This window comes from Tenrec ecaudatus, chromosome 1 (genome assembly GCF_050624435.1).
Source record: "Tenrec ecaudatus isolate mTenEca1 chromosome 1, mTenEca1.hap1, whole genome shotgun sequence".
Classification (NCBI taxonomy): Eukaryota; Metazoa; Chordata; class Mammalia; order Afrosoricida; family Tenrecidae; genus Tenrec; species Tenrec ecaudatus.
Window position 1 is genome coordinate 121,729,421 of NC_134530.1, and position 18,113 is coordinate 121,747,533.

An 18,113-nucleotide genomic window follows, 5' to 3' on the forward strand; every position below is an offset into this window, starting at 1 on the left:
ATGCAGAGGAATTTCAAAACCCCAAAGAATGCACGGTGGTATGTCTCTTCCCCCACCTCAAATCTCTGGCAGCAGCAGACTGGTCTGTTCTCTGGCCTTATCCATTCTGTGTGCTGCTTTTCAAAATACAATGTGAAATCAGACAGTAGGACTCTTTTGAGGCTTATGTTGTAGTGCCCACCATCCTGGACTTGTTTTAATAAATTACTGCACATCCACACTATAGAATCTGCTGCACTTAGAATGAAATATATCTGCTTGCACTGATATGTGGTAGTCTCCAAGATATACAACAACAGACTCAAGATGCAGAAATAAATAGGGTGAGATCACAGTGGATAATTCTAAACCTAAAACCAAACCAGTTGATGTTGAGTCCTTTGACTCATGGCAACTCCACGTGTTACAGAGCAGAACTGCTTCCAGAGAGTTTTCTCCACAAGTGTCTCTCAGGAGCATCATAATGCCAACCCACCTGGGTAGTAGTAGTATTTATCCATTGACACCACCAGGGCTTTTGTTGAAAAAAATATATATATATATGTGTGTGTGTGTGTGTGTGTAAATATACAGGTAAAATAATATGTAAATATAATCCTGGAGTGATGTGCCACAAATATATCAGTGATTATGAAGAGGACTGGCATGTCTTCTATGTTAAAAATAAATGTTACATTCCGTGATGCTCACCTTCCCAACACGATCACTAAGGACAAAATGGGTGCATAGCAAATGTGGTGAAGAAAGCTGATGGTGCCCGGCTATCAAAAGATACAGTGTCTGGGGTCTTAAAGGCTTGAAGACAAACAAGCAGCCATCTAGCTAGGAAGCAACAAAGCCCACATGGAAGAAGCACACCAGCCTGTGTGATCATGAGGTATCAATGGGATCAGGCATCAAAGACCCAGAACAAAAAAATCATATCAATGTGAATGAGAGGGAGTGCAGTGTGGGGACCCAAAGCCCATCTGTAGGCAACTGGACATCCCTTTACAGAAGGGTCACAAGGAAGAGAGGAGCCAGTCAGGGTGCAGTATAGCACCAATGAAACACACAACTTCTAGTTCTTTAATGCTTCCCCTGCCCCCCCCCCAACTATCATGATCCCAGTTCTAACTTACAAATCCCGCGAGACCAGAGCATGTACATGTACACCAGTGTAGATAAGAACTGGAAACACAGGGAATCCAGAACAGATAGACTCCTCAGGACCAAAAGTGAGAGTGGCGATACCAGGAGGGGAAGGGGAAGCTGGTGGGAGAAAGAGGGACCTGATTCTAATAGGAAGGGGGACAGGCAACAGAAAAGTGGGTAAAGGGAGACACCAGTCAGTGTAAGACATGAAAAAATACTAATTTATAACTTATCAAGGGTTCATGAGCGAGGGAGGGTGGGGGAGGGAGGGGGAAAAATGAGGAACTGATACCAAGGGCTCAAGTAGAGAGCAAATGTTTTTAAAATGATGATGGCAACAAATGTACAAATGTGCTTGACACAATGGATGGATGGATGTATTGTGATAAGAAGTGTATGAGCCCCCAATAAAATGATTTTGAAAGAAAGAAAACCCTAAGGCTTCTAAAATTAAAACAAAATAAAAAATAAGTAAGTTTCAAAAGAGAAGACCCATTTATGATAGCAAAGAAGAAATGGAAGTACTAGAGTCCTGAGACCAAAAGTCCAGATCTGTGTGGAAGCCGGGACACTGCTGAAAGGTGTGAAAGCAGACATGACGGGTGCAGGCACCTACTACGGAAAGACTCAACACCATGAACATTTCGTTCCTTCCTAAATTAACGCATAATGTCACCCAGACTTGGAAAACGCGACCAGGTGTTTGAGGGGTGTTCCGTGGATCTCGACAAGTCAATTGGGAGGCCATGAAAAGTAAGCAGAAACGTGAGCACCTACATGCTGCAGTCGTTGATTTTGTTCTCTTTCCATACGTCACTGTCGACTCGATGCAGTGAGCTTGTGTTTTTTGGGGGGTTGGGACCTTGAAGGACATGGTTTTTAGTATCCCAAAGATAGTACTGGGAACCTTGGTGACATAATGGTTCCTCGCTGGGCTGCTAACTGTAAGGTGAGCGCCTGGAAGCCGCCAGCTGCTCCGCGGGAGAGACGGGCTTTCCACGCAGGTTTCAGTGTCAGAACTGTGCAGGACAGCTCTACCCTGCCCTGTAGGGTCGCTCAGAGTTGGCATCGACTCTATGACAGTGAGTACGGGAGCACTTGGCTCTGGGTGTTGCTGATGATCAGAAGTGGATCACTTGACTCCTCTTCCTTGTCTGTCTTAATCTGGAAGCTCCGCTGAAGGTGCTGGCTGTGCCTGAGGTGCCTTGGCCAGGAAGCGGCCCCGTCTCCCTCATGGAGGATGAGAATTCTCCCACCGAACCACCATACCCACGATGACTCGTAGTTGAAGCTCCACAACGGCAGGGCTTTTCTGAGACCACCATCAGAATTACTCAGCACTTAGGTGCTCCATGTGGTACACAGCCCACTCTGGTATCATTTACACCCCTTGTATGTAATAGAGCCACGAGTCCTGATTTGTATTGCTGTTATCTTTATTGTTTCAGGTAGTCTCTCTGAAGCGAAGTAGCTTGTTTTTTTTTTCCCGCTCCATCCACTTGATGCTTTTCATGCAAGTGCAGTGCTCTTTCCATTGCATAGCTACAGGTGCATTCTGCTTTCACTGCAGTGCTTCTGAGGGGTGGGGCACTACCAGTCAATCCTATTTTTACATGCCAATAGTCTAGATTATGATTCTAACAAGGATGCACCCTCCCATTGGAGACCTAGCCGCTTGGCGGTGTCTCACTCATCACCGTTGTCCCTGTAGGACAAAGTAGAGCTGCCTCAGTGGTTTCCCCTAGGCTGTGATGCTGACAGGATCTCTCCCCAGACCTTTCTCCTGTGGAGTGGCTGGTGGGCTCAAACCATTGAACTTCCCGTTAGCAGCTGACTATTTTAACCGTTTTGCTACTGGACTCTTACCATGAACATGAATGGTTTGAAATAATAAGTATTGTTATTAAAAGGGCATCGTACAATGGTAATGTGAGGTACTTTGCTCTGGGTCCCTGAAAATTTATGTATACGGAGCCTAATGAGTGGAATGGACCAAGAAGAATAACCTTAGGCCCAGTGCTGACTGAGCCTGGCGAAGCAGATGCAATCAATCACAGTCCTGGTGTTAATGTCGTTCCTTGCCACCAAGTCAGTTCCAACTCTTGGTGGCCCACTGCTCAGTCCGTGCCATCCTCAGTGGTAGTAGCCACTGTGTCAGTCCATCTTGTTGGGGTCGCTCTCTTTTACTCTGCCCCTCTACTTTACCATGCATGACGTCCTTTTCTAGGGACTGGTTTCTCCGAATCACATGTTCAAAATATGTGAGACAAAGTTTCACCATCCTTGCTTCCAAGGAACATTCTGGCTGTACTTCTTCCAAGACAGATTGGCTTGTTCTTTTAGCAGTCCATCATGTTAGATTCCCCGGGTGGGAAATGCGTCCGTCCTTGGCTTCGCTTGAGAAAGAATTCATACAGAAGCCTAGTTTGTGATCCAAGGGGGTTTTTATAAAGAATAGATGTTTCTGGCGTTACAGTAACTGAACACAAGCACTCTCAGGGTACTGCACTCGCAAGCGCACACACAAGCACCCTCAGGGCACTGCATGCACGCACGCCTGTCAGGTAAGTGAACCTGCAAGGAAGAGCTGGAAGAGAAAGGGTGGCCGATGATGCTGGTTGACCCCATTGACTAAATTAAGCCCACCTGGCCTAGATTGGGCCCTCCCAGGTGTTCTGTCTCCTGGCTCCAGGGCTTGAATTTGGTCATGCCCTTTAGCCTTTGTTGGCTTCCAGCTTCCTGTAGGGGGCCCCTAGGCAGGGAGAGGAACAACCCCTATCTTACTTCGGAACAATAGTACTTTAAGTATTCTCCGGCACCAAAATTCAAATGCATCAATTCTTCAATCTTCCTTATCCTGTGGCCCAGACACCATGGCTTGGGTCAGGCGGGCTGTAGTCTTCAAAGTAACATCTGCTTTTCAACACTCTATAAAGAGGGCTTGTGCAACCGATTTACTACATACGTAATGCAGCACGCCTTTCCATCTCTTGACTGCTGCTTTCATGAGCATTGATGGTGAATCCAAGCAAGACAAAATTCTTGACAGTTTCAGCCTTTTCTCCATTTATCATGATGTTCCCTGTTGGTCCAGTTGTGAGGATTTTGGCCTTCTTTATACTGACTGGTAATCCATATTACATAAGCCTTCCTCTACGCCAGTGGTTCTCAACCTGTGGGCCTGGACCCCTGGAGGGGGAGCGTCCAACAACCCTTTCACAGGGGTTGCCTATCTTAGAAACCGAGACTCCACTCCTCTGTCCCACATACAGATATAATGATCTGGTGAGAAAGAAGGTATTTCAACATTCCCACTGAGGTTGGATTTTTACTCATGGTTGGATTTTTACGCATACTGTCGCAAAATATAGCAATGTAGTTTACTGTTGTTATATTAAGACTGTTACCTGTGCTACACCATGCTTCAAGTCAAAATTTCATTTATTTTTAATTAGAAATAAATATTTCACAATATATAATTACATGTTGTTTTGTGATTAATCACTAGGCTTTAATTATGTTCCATTTGTAACGATGAAAATGCATCCTGCATATCAGATATTTACATTACGATTCATAACAGTTAGCAAAAGTACGGTTATGAAGTAGCAATGAAAATAATATTATGGTTGGGGGGTCACCACCACATGAGGAACTGTATTAAAGGGTGGTGACATTAGGAAGGTTGAGAACCACTGCTCTAAGCCTTATGCCAGTGTTCTTTTTTTTTTTTTGCCACACTCTTCTTCATATAATCCAGCTTCTCTGATAATTGGCTCAGCATGAAGATTGATGGAATTAGCTAAAAAACAAGACTCCAAGAATAGATAGAATCAAGTATGATGAGAGAATACAACCCTGACACACACCTTTCCCAATTATAAACGATGCCATTTTCCCTTGTACTGTTCCCACAATTGCCTCTGGATTCATGTGTAAATTCTGCATGAGCACAATAAAGTGTTCTATAATTCCCACTCTTCCCAAGGTTATCCATAATGTGTTATGATTCACACACACAACTGTGTGGGCGTAGTCAATAAAACTCAAGTAAACATCTTCCTGGTACGTCTGCTTTCAGCCAAGATCTGTCTGACAGCAGCAATAATATCCTTTGTTCCATGTTCTCTGCTGAATCTGGCCTGCATGTTTGGCTGCTCCCTGTCAACCCACTACTGTAATGATTAGATTTCTCAGGGGAGAGATATACCTAGGTCCTTGGCTCCGCATTAGAGAGAATTCACAACAAAACCTGGTTTGTGATCCAAGTGAGTTTATGGAGAATAGTAGCAGTTTCGGGCCCGACAGTAAATGGAACACAAGCCAGACAGAGCCCATGGCACAGTTGCGGGACTTTGGTCTAGCCGCTCCGTACCGCAGCCTGACTGTGCTGCATTGTGTAGCAGCCACTGGGAGAGAGCCCAGAGCAAAACCTCTGGCTTTTCAGGGGCCGGTTGGGAGGCGTGGTCGACAATACTGGTCGACCCCATTGGCTGAATCAAATTCACCTGGCTCAGATGGGCCAATCCAGGTGTAACACCCACCTAGGTGTACCATCCCTTCCTGGCCAGAAGCTCGAACCTCTGAGCAGGCACAATGGATGCCCCAGCACCTATGCTAGCTACCTAACATAATCATGGGGTGATCTTCAACAACATTTTACTTGCAAGTGGTATCAGTTTGTGATACTGTGGTGGCTTGTGTGTTGTGATGCTGGAAACGATGTTACTGGTATGTCAGACACCAGCAGAGTCGCCCAGAGTGAACTGTTTTGTGCAGTTTCCAGACTAAGAACAGTGAAGAAGGAATCAGCTGCTTGCTTGGGGGAAGGAGTTCTGAGAACCTTATGCATAAGCTCGTAGTCTTTCAGGTTTGCATTTTTTCTTGTGTTCTTTTAGTTTCATAGCTGCTGGGTGTGTGCTTCATTTTTCGTTTTCTAACTTCAGGTCTTTGCATATTTCATTATAATATTTTACATTGTCTTCTCGAACTGCCTTTTGAAATATTTTGTTCAGCTTTGACTTCATTGCCTTCATTTGCTTTAGCTACTCTGTGGTCAAGAGCGAGTTGCAAAGTCTCTTCAGACGTCCACTTTAATCTTTTCTTCATGTATCTTGATGTCCTCCCACAGCTCATCAGTTCTTCAGTCATTAGTGTTCAGTGTGTCAAATTTATTCTTGAAATATTCTGAAATTCAAGTAGGATATACTCATGGTCATATTTTGGCTCTTGTGGACTTTAGTTTCAGTTTTCTTTAGCTTCAAACTGACTTACACATGAGCAGTTGATTATCTGTTTCACAGTCAGTCTTGACCTGGTTTTAGCTGCTGGTATTGAGCTTCTGTAAAGTCTCATTCCACAAATGTGGTCAATTTGTTTTCTGTGTGTTCCATCCGGAGACGTCTACCTGTGTAGTCGCCGTCTGTGTTATTGACAAAAGGTATTTGTGATAAGTCATTAGTCTTGCAAAATTTCTATCATGTGATCTCCAGCTTTGTTTCTGTCACCAAGACCGTATGTTCCATCTACTGTTCCATCTTCTTTTGTTTCCAACTTGCATTCCAGGCACCAATAGTCACGGAGCAAGTAGGGAGTCCTGAGCCCTGAGACTCACATGACCTTTTTCCTTGGGTAAGAATGAATCTGTACTCCAGATAGAGGACACATACCTTTGGCATGTGAAAGCTTCATGCCGCAACCCCTCCCAGTCCTTCCTCCAGACATCTTTTCACTTGTGTGCTCTTCTGTTCTACCCATGCTGTTATTGCAGGCCGGGTACTTCCTGTACGCCCTTGCAGTACATCACAGGCAGGGGAGTAGTGGGGGCTGTAGAGCTCAGTGGAAGAAGTCATGTGTACTCCCAAGCATGTGACTCGTTCCCACTGACCTATCCCTGAGTGTCTTAGAAACATGATAGAGAAGAGCTGCGTGGTCAGCTGGGATCGGAACTGAAGAGGGAAACGAAGCCGTTTTCCACAGGATGTATGTAGTTGGTGTGCGGGATGGGTTTTACTATCCATCCCACAGCTGTGTACTCTTAGTCTCCCGGGACCAAACTTTGTTTATCTTGAATTCACATTTACCCATCTCAGACAGATTCTCCCCATCTGCACCAAGTTCATTCATGCATGAAATAGTGCCCTTTTCTGTGATTTCTACAGGATTTCTTCTAGCAGATTTTACTAAAGGGTGGAGGACGTTGGAAGGTATTTACATCTCGATCTACAAGTAAGGATTAAGTGTCCTGGTGTTGTTCCTCCAGAGAGCCCTGTCTCATGCATTGCCCAAGCCTCATTCTTCTGGGATTGCGATGCTCTTTCTTCTAGACAGAAAAATAAAACCTGAACCTCCCCCCAAAAAAAAAATCAGGATTATAGACTTCCACTCCAGTCTCCTGCCAGGTTGCTTGACCTCCGTTCTCAAATTTAGCTTCTCTCCTACTGTGTGGCCTCCTCGCCTCTAAAAACCTGTCCAGCCCCCCCGGAACTGTTGAGCTGTCTCTTTGGTGCCTCGGCAGCACCTGGCCCTGTCCTTGGTGACTCGCCCCCTTCTCTGTCCCTCACCTCTTGGTACTAGATGTTTTCTTACATTAGCAGCCTGGACCCTGCAGTTATCGTTTTGAAATGTGTCTTGCAGGCTTCGCCAACTCTTTACATTACTAGGTCAAGGTCAAGAGAAATGAGATACAGGTTTAATTAGGCAAATCCCTCAAAAATAGAAAGAAAAAAAGTTAAAACATAGATATGATTCTTGTTCGGAAGCCTACCTTTTTTCCCCCTCCTGTCTTCTCTCTTTTTGGGATTAGACCTTTGAGAACAATGAACTTCCCAATACATCCTAATGTTGCAGCTCACAGAACTACTGTTTCTATGGAGCACGTAGGGGGATGTACTTCTGGTATTTTTTCTGTAACTGTTTTGCTGTTTCGATCTTTGTTCTGTTTACTGTTCGGCTCCTGCCTCTCTGCTGGAGTCTTTCTTGTGTTTCCTCAGCAGTGTGAACTATTGTTCTTAGTGACTAAGTCCCAGTATTGTTCCTTCTCAATTGGCATTTCTGATTAGGCAACAGCTTTGGGAGAAGAGCGTTGTGTTTACCCCTCTGGCATTTGAGGGACACATTTCAAAAGTTCCATTGTCACTAAGTCTAAAAGAGGCTGAAGGGAACCCCGGGAGTTTGTCTACATACTATCCTTATAGGCTGGGCTGTAGTGCAGCCAGACAGACAGCAGAAGCTTGGTGAGATAAAGAGGCCCTGTGGAGCAGTGGATGACACTGCTAGGCAGAAAACCCATTTAAGTACTTGCCCTCCCCTCCCATTGCCTCGCTCTGCGAACCATGGGCTGTTTAAGTTCCCCGAACCTCAGTCCGTTGCTTTGTTTGTAGAATGAGGAGACTACTGTCTGACTCCACAGCATGGCAGATGCTGGGCAGTAAGGTTTCTTTGTGCAAAATATAAATATGTCCCCGATAGTGTGGATGCCACGGCAAGGGCCCAGACCTGAGCAAAGGAAAGCCACAAGCTGGGTTTCAGCCTTCGCTTATCCATGCGCCGGGCATCAGGGTGCAATTCCATAACCTTAATTCTGTATGGCAGCTAAGGCAGAGGCTGGGCAGGAGAACGGTCAAGGAGCCCCCCTGCTTTCTGAGGGGGAACTTAGCACCATAAGAAAGTGTCTGCCTTTTTTATCTTAGCGGGATCTTGGTTTCTTGCCAATCTGTCTGCACTTGCATCGCACCATTAGCAATGTCACATCAGGGGAGGGGCTTCAAGGTGCCACTCCCGGAGGATGTGCTCAGGGAAGCAAGCGTTCATTCCCGTGTGGGCTCCCTGCTTCCACCTTCCACTTCGCAGACTGTTAGAGGAGAATCTGAGATCAAATCGGAGAAATCACCTGGAACGGAGCCCAGACGCTCAATTTCTTCCTTGTTAGTCTGTTATGTTCCTCTGTAGGGGTCCAAAAACTGTGGCCCGCGGGCCACATGCGGCCCGTCGAGGACATTTATCCAGCCGGCTGGGTGTTTTTGCCCCATTTTGTTTTTTAATTCAAAATAAGATGTGTGCATAGGAATTTGTCCATAGTTTTTTTTTAACTATAGTCCAGCCCTCCAATGGGTCTGAGGGACAGTGAACTGGCCCCCTGTTTAAGAAGTGTGAGGACCCCTGCTCCAGGGTATTCTGACATTTGTCTAGGCTGCGTCCTGCGAGTCTGCAGTCCACTGGTTTCCAAAGTGGGGTTCTTGATGCTCCAAGACATATGAAAGGTGCTCCCTTAAAGACGGGTGGAGAATAATTTATTTAAAATGTTAAAAAAAAAAAAAAGAAATTATGCTTTACTAACTCTGCCTGTGGATTGGCATGTAATTTATGGGTACCAGAAACCAAAAACCCATTCCTACCGAGTCAATTCCAACTCCTAGCCACTGTATACGGCCCTCGTGGATTTCTGAGACGTCTGAGTGTTTATGGAAATAGAGAACCTCATCTTTCTGCCATAAAGCAGCTGGTGGGTTTGAACTGCTGACCTTCTGTTAGCAACCCAACTTGTAACCGTGTCAGTTGTCATCAAGTCAGTTCCGACTCGTGGTAGCCCCGGGTATGTCAGCGTGGAACTGTGTTCGTGGCTGATGTGTGGAACATGAAGACACACCTCCAACCCACTACTAGCACCCAAGCACACTCATTTGCACTACTCAGAAACGCTGCAATTATAGATAGCTGTCCTCATCGGCGTATAGGTGGGGAGGCAGGTTCGGGGTTTTCATGTTAGGGCCAAGTGAGGACGCTGCTTGAACACTCAGACTGCGGAGGCACGTGTTATTCTTATCTACCTTCTTCTGATTTAAATAGAAAACGAGCCCCCGCTTTGTCTCTCAGGACAGAGCCTTATCAATCTTAGAGTGAAGCTTCTTTTCAAAATGAGTTCCTGTGGCTTCATCCCAGAAATACAAAACGATAAAATAAGAAGGCAGGGTCTGGGCTGGATGACGTGAGACAAGTCCCTGGACCTTTTGGTGACGTTTATTCTTCTCATCTGTGAAACAGGAGGAATCAGAGTACCCCCTTCAAAGGGCTAATGTAACCAGTATGAGGTCAGCCAGTCATTAAGCCCAATAACATTTGCAACCGCCATTGCTTGAACCCCCAGCCTCATCGACATCTCGAGGCGTGTGTGCTCCGTACCCAGATGTGAGCTGGACCCGTGCCAGCTCTGGATGGGCTTCTTCACTCTACAGCCGTTTGCTGGGGTCACTGACAGACCAGAACTTTGCTGAGTGTGGGGTCTCCCAGTGCATGGTCAGCCATGTGCTCTGTTTGATGGTCTGTCTTCCTCGTCACCAGCTTGTGGTCACCTTCCCACATCACAGCAGTCCACGTGGTGCTGAACCCCGTTTCTGTTTTTTGCACAGGGGTGCTTACGTCTTTGCTGTGAAGAATCAGTAAATCCTGTGAATTTCTAGCCATTTGACATTTTAAGAAACAATGAGATCTATCCTTTATGTTATTAATACCATACTTCATTGCTGTCAGCCCCTTGGTTAGTATTCCTGCTCTGAATTATTTGAATCTTTAAAAAATAGTTGTCCTTTCATGGATTTCTTTCTGTGGATGATGCTTCCAGGTTGGCGCCTAGTGTATTCTCCCATCCCACCTCTTCTTCAAAAAGGATGTGTTCTCTCCCAAATCCGTCTTACTGGACTATTAGACATTCTTAGTGCTTAATAATTCTTTTCATGAAATTGAAAAGCAAAAGGTTTCTCCATGTAAGATATTTTGTGAAAAAATAGCAAGTTTAGACTTAATTATTTTATTATGGGACACTTCTTTATGCCCTTTCTTTGAAGAAGGGGCTGTTACAAAAGCTCAATAAAATTCCTATTAAATTAAAGCCATTCACAGGATACAGCTAGACAAAAAAAGGATTCTAAAGATGAGAATTTCTTCTATATTTCCTCCTCCTAATCCTTTTATATCCTCATACATAAACTAATGACAAGAGTCTTAGAGGCCAATTGAAAAATTAGTCTAAGAGGACATATATCCTAGTCCAATAACCAATTTTTCCAGCCTCTAGAGAGATAATTTTTTAAATTATAAGAATGTTCCCTATTTTGCTGTGGCTTCTTCTATATCCTCATACAAACCTGCTGTATTTTGTGGCATGAACAAGGTTAGATATTTCTCTTTTTTTTTCACGATAACAAATGGACTTGGAATAACATCTTAGTGCTGGAATTGAAAGTTGTATATTGTCCAGGCAAAAGAAACGGGCATTTATTGGATGTTATTGCTGCTTTCTGAGCACTAATGGCATTAGACTAGCTCTTGGAGTAATATAATTTGAACTGTTTCTGTCTTTCAGGTCATGCAAGACAAGATCATCTGCCTTCCGAAAAGAGCGCAGCCTCCTCAGAACCATTCTTCTGTTTCGAATGTCTCTCAAGCCGTTGCCAGCACCACCCCCCTGCCTCCCCCAAAGCCATCGGCCACCAGCCCCACCACTGTGGAAATGAAAGGGCTGAAGACAGATTTGGACCTTCAGCAGTACAGTTTTATAAACCAGATGTGTTATGAGCGGGCCCTGCATTGGTATGCCAAATACTTCCCTTATCTCGTCCTCATCCATACCCTGGTCTTCATGCTCTGCAGCAACTTTTGGTTCAAATTTCCTGGGTCCAGCTCCAAAATAGAACATTTCATCTCCATCCTGGGGAAGTGCTTCGACTCTCCCTGGACCACGCGTGCTCTGTCCGAAGTGTCTGGGGAAGAATCCGAAGAAAAGGACCACGGGAAAAATAACACGAGCAGGTTGCACACCATCCAGTCTGCTCCGGAAGGCGGCCTGGTCAACTCCCAGTCTTTAAAGTCCATCCCGGAGAAGTTTGTGATGGACAAATCCACTGCCGGGGCCCTGGACAAAAAAGAAGGGGAGCAAGCCAAGGCCTTATTCGAGAAGGTGAAGAAGTTCAGGCTGCACGTGGAAGAAGGGGACATCCTGTATGCCATGTATGTCCGCCAGACTGTCCTTAAGGTCATCAAATTCCTGATCATCATCGCGTATAATAGCGCCCTGGTTTCCAAGGTCCAGTTCACAGTGGACTGTAATGTTGACATCCAGGACATGACCGGGTACAAACACTTCTCTTGCAATCATACCATGGCACACCTGTTCTCAAAACTCTCCTTTTGCTACTTGTGCTTTGTAAGTATCTATGGACTGACGTGCCTTTACACCTTATACTGGCTCTTCTACCGTTCTCTAAGGGAATATTCTTTTGAATACGTCCGACAGGAGACTGGAATCGATGATATTCCCGACGTGAAGAATGACTTTGCTTTTATGCTTCACATGATAGATCAGTATGACCCTCTCTATTCCAAGAGATTTGCAGTGTTCCTCTCCGAAGTCAGTGAGAACAAATTAAAGCAGTTGAACTTAAATAACGAGTGGACTGCTGATAAGCTGAGGCAGAAGCTGCAGACAAATGCCCACAACCGCCTGGAGCTGCCTCTTATCATGCTCTCTGGCCTTCCGGACACTGTGTTTGAAATCACAGAGTTGCAGTCTCTGAAACTGGAAATCATTAAGAATGTCATGATTCCAGCCACGGTCGCGCAACTTGACAACCTGCAAGAGCTCTCCCTCCACCAGTGCTCCGTCAAAATCCACAGCGCGGCGCTGTCCTTCCTGAAGGACAACCTCAAGGTCCTGAGCGTCAAGTTTGATGACATGAGAGAGCTGCCCCCCTGGATGTACGGACTCCGGAGTCTGGAAGAACTCTACCTGGTTGGTTCTCTGAGTCACGATATTTCCAAAAACGTCACCCTGGAGTCTCTGCGGGATCTCAAAAGCCTTAAAATTCTCTCCATCAAGAGCAACGTGTCCAAAATCCCTCAGGCAGTGGTTGACGTTTCCAGCCACCTCCAGAAAATGTGCATTCACAACGACGGCACCAAGCTGGTGATGCTCAACAACCTGAAGAAGATGGTCAACCTGACCGAACTCGAGCTGGTCCGCTGTGACCTGGAGCGGATTCCCCACGCCGTGTTCAGCCTGCTCAGCCTCCAGGAACTGGACCTGAAGGACAACAATCTGAAGTCCATCGAAGAAATTGTGAGCTTTCAGCACTTGCGAAAACTGACGGTGCTCAAGCTGTGGCACAACAGCATCACCTACATCCCGGAGCACATAAAGAAGCTCACCAGCCTCGAGCGCCTCTCCTTCTGCCACAACAAGATCGAGGTGCTGCCTTCCCACCTCTTCTTATGCAACAAAATCCGCTACTTGGACTTAGCCTACAACGACATTCGATTTATTCCACCTGAAGTAGGAGTCCTACAGAGTTTACAGTATTTTTCCATCACTTGCAACAAAGTGGAGAGCCTCCCAGATGAACTCTACTTTTGCAAGAAACTGAAAACGCTCAAGATTGGGAAAAACAGCCTCTCAGTGCTTTCTCCGAAAATTGGAAATTTACTCTTTCTCTCCTACTTAGATGTTAAAGGCAATCACTTTGAGATCCTCCCTCCTGAACTGGGTGACTGTCGGGCTCTGAAGCGAGCTGGCTTGGTCGTGGAAGACACCCTGTTTGAAACTCTGCCTTCTGATGTCCGGGAGCAAATGAAAACAGAATGACGTATTTTGGTTGAAAGGTTGACTGAAACACGCTACTACCAAATACAGTATCCATGATTAGGTAGTCTTAATGCTGTTACTTTTTTTAAAAACACAAAACAAAAATGTACACAAGATTAAGTGAGGAGTATGTATATTTTTAATAAAAATTTACTTGTATTTTTTTCAGTATTGATATTTTAAAGTTTTGCTTGTTTTGGAACCTATTATTATCTACTGGTGTTTTGCTGGCAGAAATAGATGGTTCCATCTAGGATTTTGTTTCGTTTTGTTTTGTTGTTGCTTTAATTCATTGTTCTGAAAAGGAGGAAATTTTGAGTGGCATGCTTTGTGGTATTTTTATAATACATGAGGATATTTTGCCAAGGTCATTGTTCACTTGTTTATACCTGTTCAGGGTCCTCTTTTGGTTTTCATTATGTGTTCTATACCAAGAATCTGTGCTAATTATCTCAAAACCCAGCTGCCTTCTCCACTGGCCAGGTCCTTCATGCTACACGCACGTGCACGTACACACACACACACACACACACACACTCACCATCTGTAGAGTGTGAATTCACAAAAGTGCATTGTCACCGAATAGAGTTTCTCAAATCCTCCCTCCCTCTCTAACAGTGCCCTGAAGTAGGTGATTCCATTCACCTCATGGCTACACTTAACCTAAGACAAGACATTTGTTAGTGCATGAAGACAACAGCCTTCCATGGTGGGCATGCCTGATCACCAATTATTTTAACTATTTTTCAAATATCAGTTAAACATTATACACAGACGCTTCCCTCCTCCCTTTAATCTCAATACTGCTATGTAGTACTGGTGAAGAACCTTAGAGAAATTAGATTCATTTTAATATTCTAGGTCAATAATTACATTTCCAAATCATAGAATTAGAAGCCTGGATTTGGGGTAATTTAATCATCTTCAATATCTTAATATGTGGGTGCATTCATTGGGGGAATCAATTTGCTACTAAAGCTTTGTTACCTAGCTGGGCACTCCACCGGGGCGCTCTCCCATCCCCGGGCAGCGAGGGAGGGAGTGGTAGCGACTCAAAGTCCACTGCTGCTCACAATAACTGCCCGGTGCGCTCACCGATTTCGCTGAAGCCTGGTGGCCACGCTGGGGTGCTAGCGATGAAAGCTTTGGAACTCTTTTTGCTCTCTCTGGCTTAGAATAAGTAAGTATCTCATACAGAACGGTTCTGTTACTGTTATTATTGAAATGTGAATACATTGCTAAGTGGTTGCCACTTAACAATAATTACTGCCTGGTGGTCAGCAGAGTTTTAATTCATCTTAATATTTAAAATCCACCTTCATGTGGGTCTTAGGCAAATTCTTCACTGACCACTAAGCTGTGTTGAGCAAGAAAATGAAGTACACTATTTGTGACCACAATCCAAGGCCAGTACTACTGATCAAGGGGGCTTTGTTCTATGTATCAAATTCACATTGACCTTCTTCAGATCTCTTGTCTGATCTAGGAAACATTTGGGATGTGATGGATTAAAGGAGGAAGGGCATTTGGGAGTTTAAAAAATGCTATTAAAAATGTGGATCCTGTTTATGAACAGTGACGTGTATTTAAGGGTAAACTGTCTGTTTTGAACAAACTGACGTAAAAATCTCGGCAGACCGCCCGTGGCCAACCATGGCAAAAAGGCCCTCTTGAAAGATTAGCTGAGATAGCGGCTTACACACTGGGTGCATCCTTTCTCTCGATAAAACTTACAATTGTTTTTTTCTATATAACCCTTCAAAAGGGATCTATTCAGGTTTAACATTGCATTTATGCTGAAGTCCTTAACGGGTATTCATGGACAATCTCGTGGATTCAGAAGGGAAGCTGAGTTATTAGTAGCTAACTTTTACCACTTGTAGAAAATTGCTCAAACTTCCAAAAGAATATGACTCGTTTCTTAAGAATGTCACAGGCTGCTCCTCCCTCTCCAATCTAAGTTTTAAAGCAACACCCAGTAACTCAGTCAGCATTTTATAGCTTCATGTGTTGACTGAAAAAGAAAACTCAAGTGTTTCTGTTCGATTTTATAAAAATGTTAAAGTCTCGAACTTAATTCTGAGTGTAAATTCCCTGGCTCTGACCCTTTTTGATTTGGAGTGGTCTGTTCACGCTCAGAAGTAGAAGAGCATTCAGTTACTAGTTAGCCTTAAAATCAGGTCAATCAGCTGCTGACTTTTCTAGCGCCCTTTCAGTGATCCACGTAGAGGAGTGTTTAAGTCATCACGTTCCGTATTTTACAAGCGCTCTTGCTGGAAAGGAGCAGCTCACTCTGTTTCTCCAACCTCCATAGGACTGAGGAGAAACTGCTCATGTAAATGCAAAAGTACTGCGTGTGTTCATAACTCCAATGGCTGTTTGCAGCCCCTGGGGGTACACGTTTTGGTCAGTTTAAATGATTACAAGCAGAACAAGTCCTTGGCTCAGCCGATCTGGTTGAAACCGTATAGAAGAACACAAATGCCAATGAAACCCGCCTGAGGTTCACACCTGGGAACACGAGGACAGTTTCTTATGTTTTGTCATTTGGGTTTTGCTGTGTTTTTTAACCCAGCACCACTACTAGAGACGTTCTTGCTGTGGCCAAATCTGGAATTTACAATGATAATTTTTTCCTTTTGTTCACCTAACCTTTGGCCTGTCAGTTCACTTACTGAGGGTGCCCATGGTGTCCTACCCAGCAGGCGCTGCCTGTGCACAAAGGCTTGCAGAATAGGGCTACTGAGAGGGTTTGCTTCCTTCCTCCGCCGCCTCACCTGGCTCTGGAGCCATCTTTGGGGAGGGGAGCGTCAATAACCTGCGTCCTCTCGGGGTTACTTTGGTTAAAGGACGTGGACTGTCTTGCACCACGCTGTCTCATTATTGCTGATTATTCTGTGGCACAGAAAACAAAATTTGTGTTTATATCCCTTGTTGTTTCCCTTTAAGAGCAGTTTTGCTGCTGTTTATTTTCCTAATTCTACCATAAGAAAAGGAGCCTTGGTGACGTAGTGGTTTACATGTTGGGCTGCTAACCATGAGGTTAGCCGTTCGAAACCACTATCCGCTCGGTGGGAGAAAGGTAAGGCTTTTTACACTCATGTAGAGTTACGGTCTCAGAAAGCCACAGGAGGCAGTTCTGCCCTATCTTCTAGGGTCGCCACCAGTCTGAATTAACCTGGTAGCGGTGAGTTTGGGGGGTTTTGTTTGGTTTGGGGGTTTTGTTTTGTTGATTTTTGGGGGGGATCATAGGACAAGTCTACTCTTTCTGTAGTTTACATTACTCTCTAATTTCATACCAAGTACTTGATAAACAGAAGTAATATACTTAATAAATGGTGACCATTCACGATCCATCAGCATGGCAGTTGTCAGCAGTGCTTAGTGATGAACAAGTAAGATAAATTTCAACAGAAGCTTTGTCTTTAGAGACTAACTTCAGACTTAGCCAGCAGTTGGTAACCCTATTCAGACAGTTCACATTTGTGGTGGGATCTCAGTAACTCAGGGTAGAGACCCATACTAATCTTTCAAAATAAATTTGCAAAATAGTGCAGGTACTGGAAGTAGGATTGCCTCGGGCTTCTCTCATTTTTTCTCGTGTATTCAGAAACATTCTGAGAAGATTTGGACAGTCTCAGCCACACCTGCCCATTGACTTTCCAAACGTGTGACATGCTTGTGAGCCAATTTCATGGCAGCTTCTACAGGAGAGGTAGCTGCTCTGCCTCCTAGTAAAAGGAAGGGCTCTGCAGAAAGGACTGTCAGTCCCACTTCCCGTCTCCCCTTCCCCGACCCCAGGAATTTTATCATTTTATCCCAGGACCTCAAACGGGGTATCTAACCTTGGACAGCTTGATTTCTGTGTTCGATAACTTCTCAGCTGCCTCTGAGTCTCTCCCTGTCCCCCTGGGTCCCCTCATTAAGGAGCATTTTGATTAGGGTGGGAATCCCATGCCTTTTGTGCTGTTTTCCTTCATCACCTGTGTTTCTCTCACCACCTGTCTGCAGGGGCAGATTACCCACTAAAGTAAGCACGGGTTTACTTGTGCTTAGTTACCGGTCTGTGATGAGCAGTTTCATGTGTTCTTTACCACATCCATCCGACACGGAGGCCATCGGTATGTGTCTAGATGTGTCAGATGCTGGCGAAACCTCGAAGACTGTCGGGAAAATGCTTGGACGTTGACTGTCTTAATGTAAATCCACAATTTAAAGTCTTACTGTTACTTGGCTCCATAGTACATAGGAAGAGAAAATAACTTAAATAAAGTCCTTTTTGTAATTTACAATTGAGGTCCGCCCCCTTTCTTGCTTGCTTTGAGAAATCATGTGTTTAGACCTT

At 44.7% G+C, this 18,113-nt stretch overlaps 1 protein-coding gene across 1 annotated transcript in view; it reads left to right on the forward strand.

Moving 5' to 3' along the window:
* The window catches only part of LRRC8C (leucine rich repeat containing 8 VRAC subunit C), a 98,008-nt gene extending 79,948 nt beyond the window's left edge, over window positions 1-18,060 (forward strand). Inside the window, exon 3 of the mRNA XM_075558201.1 lies at window positions 11,495-18,060. Within this exon, the coding sequence (XP_075414316.1) occupies window positions 11,495-13,768 (2,274 nt within the window). The 3' untranslated portion in view covers window positions 13,769-18,060. The remainder of the gene's footprint in view (window positions 1-11,494) is intronic.
* The last annotated feature ends 53 nt before the right edge of the window (window positions 18,061-18,113 follow it).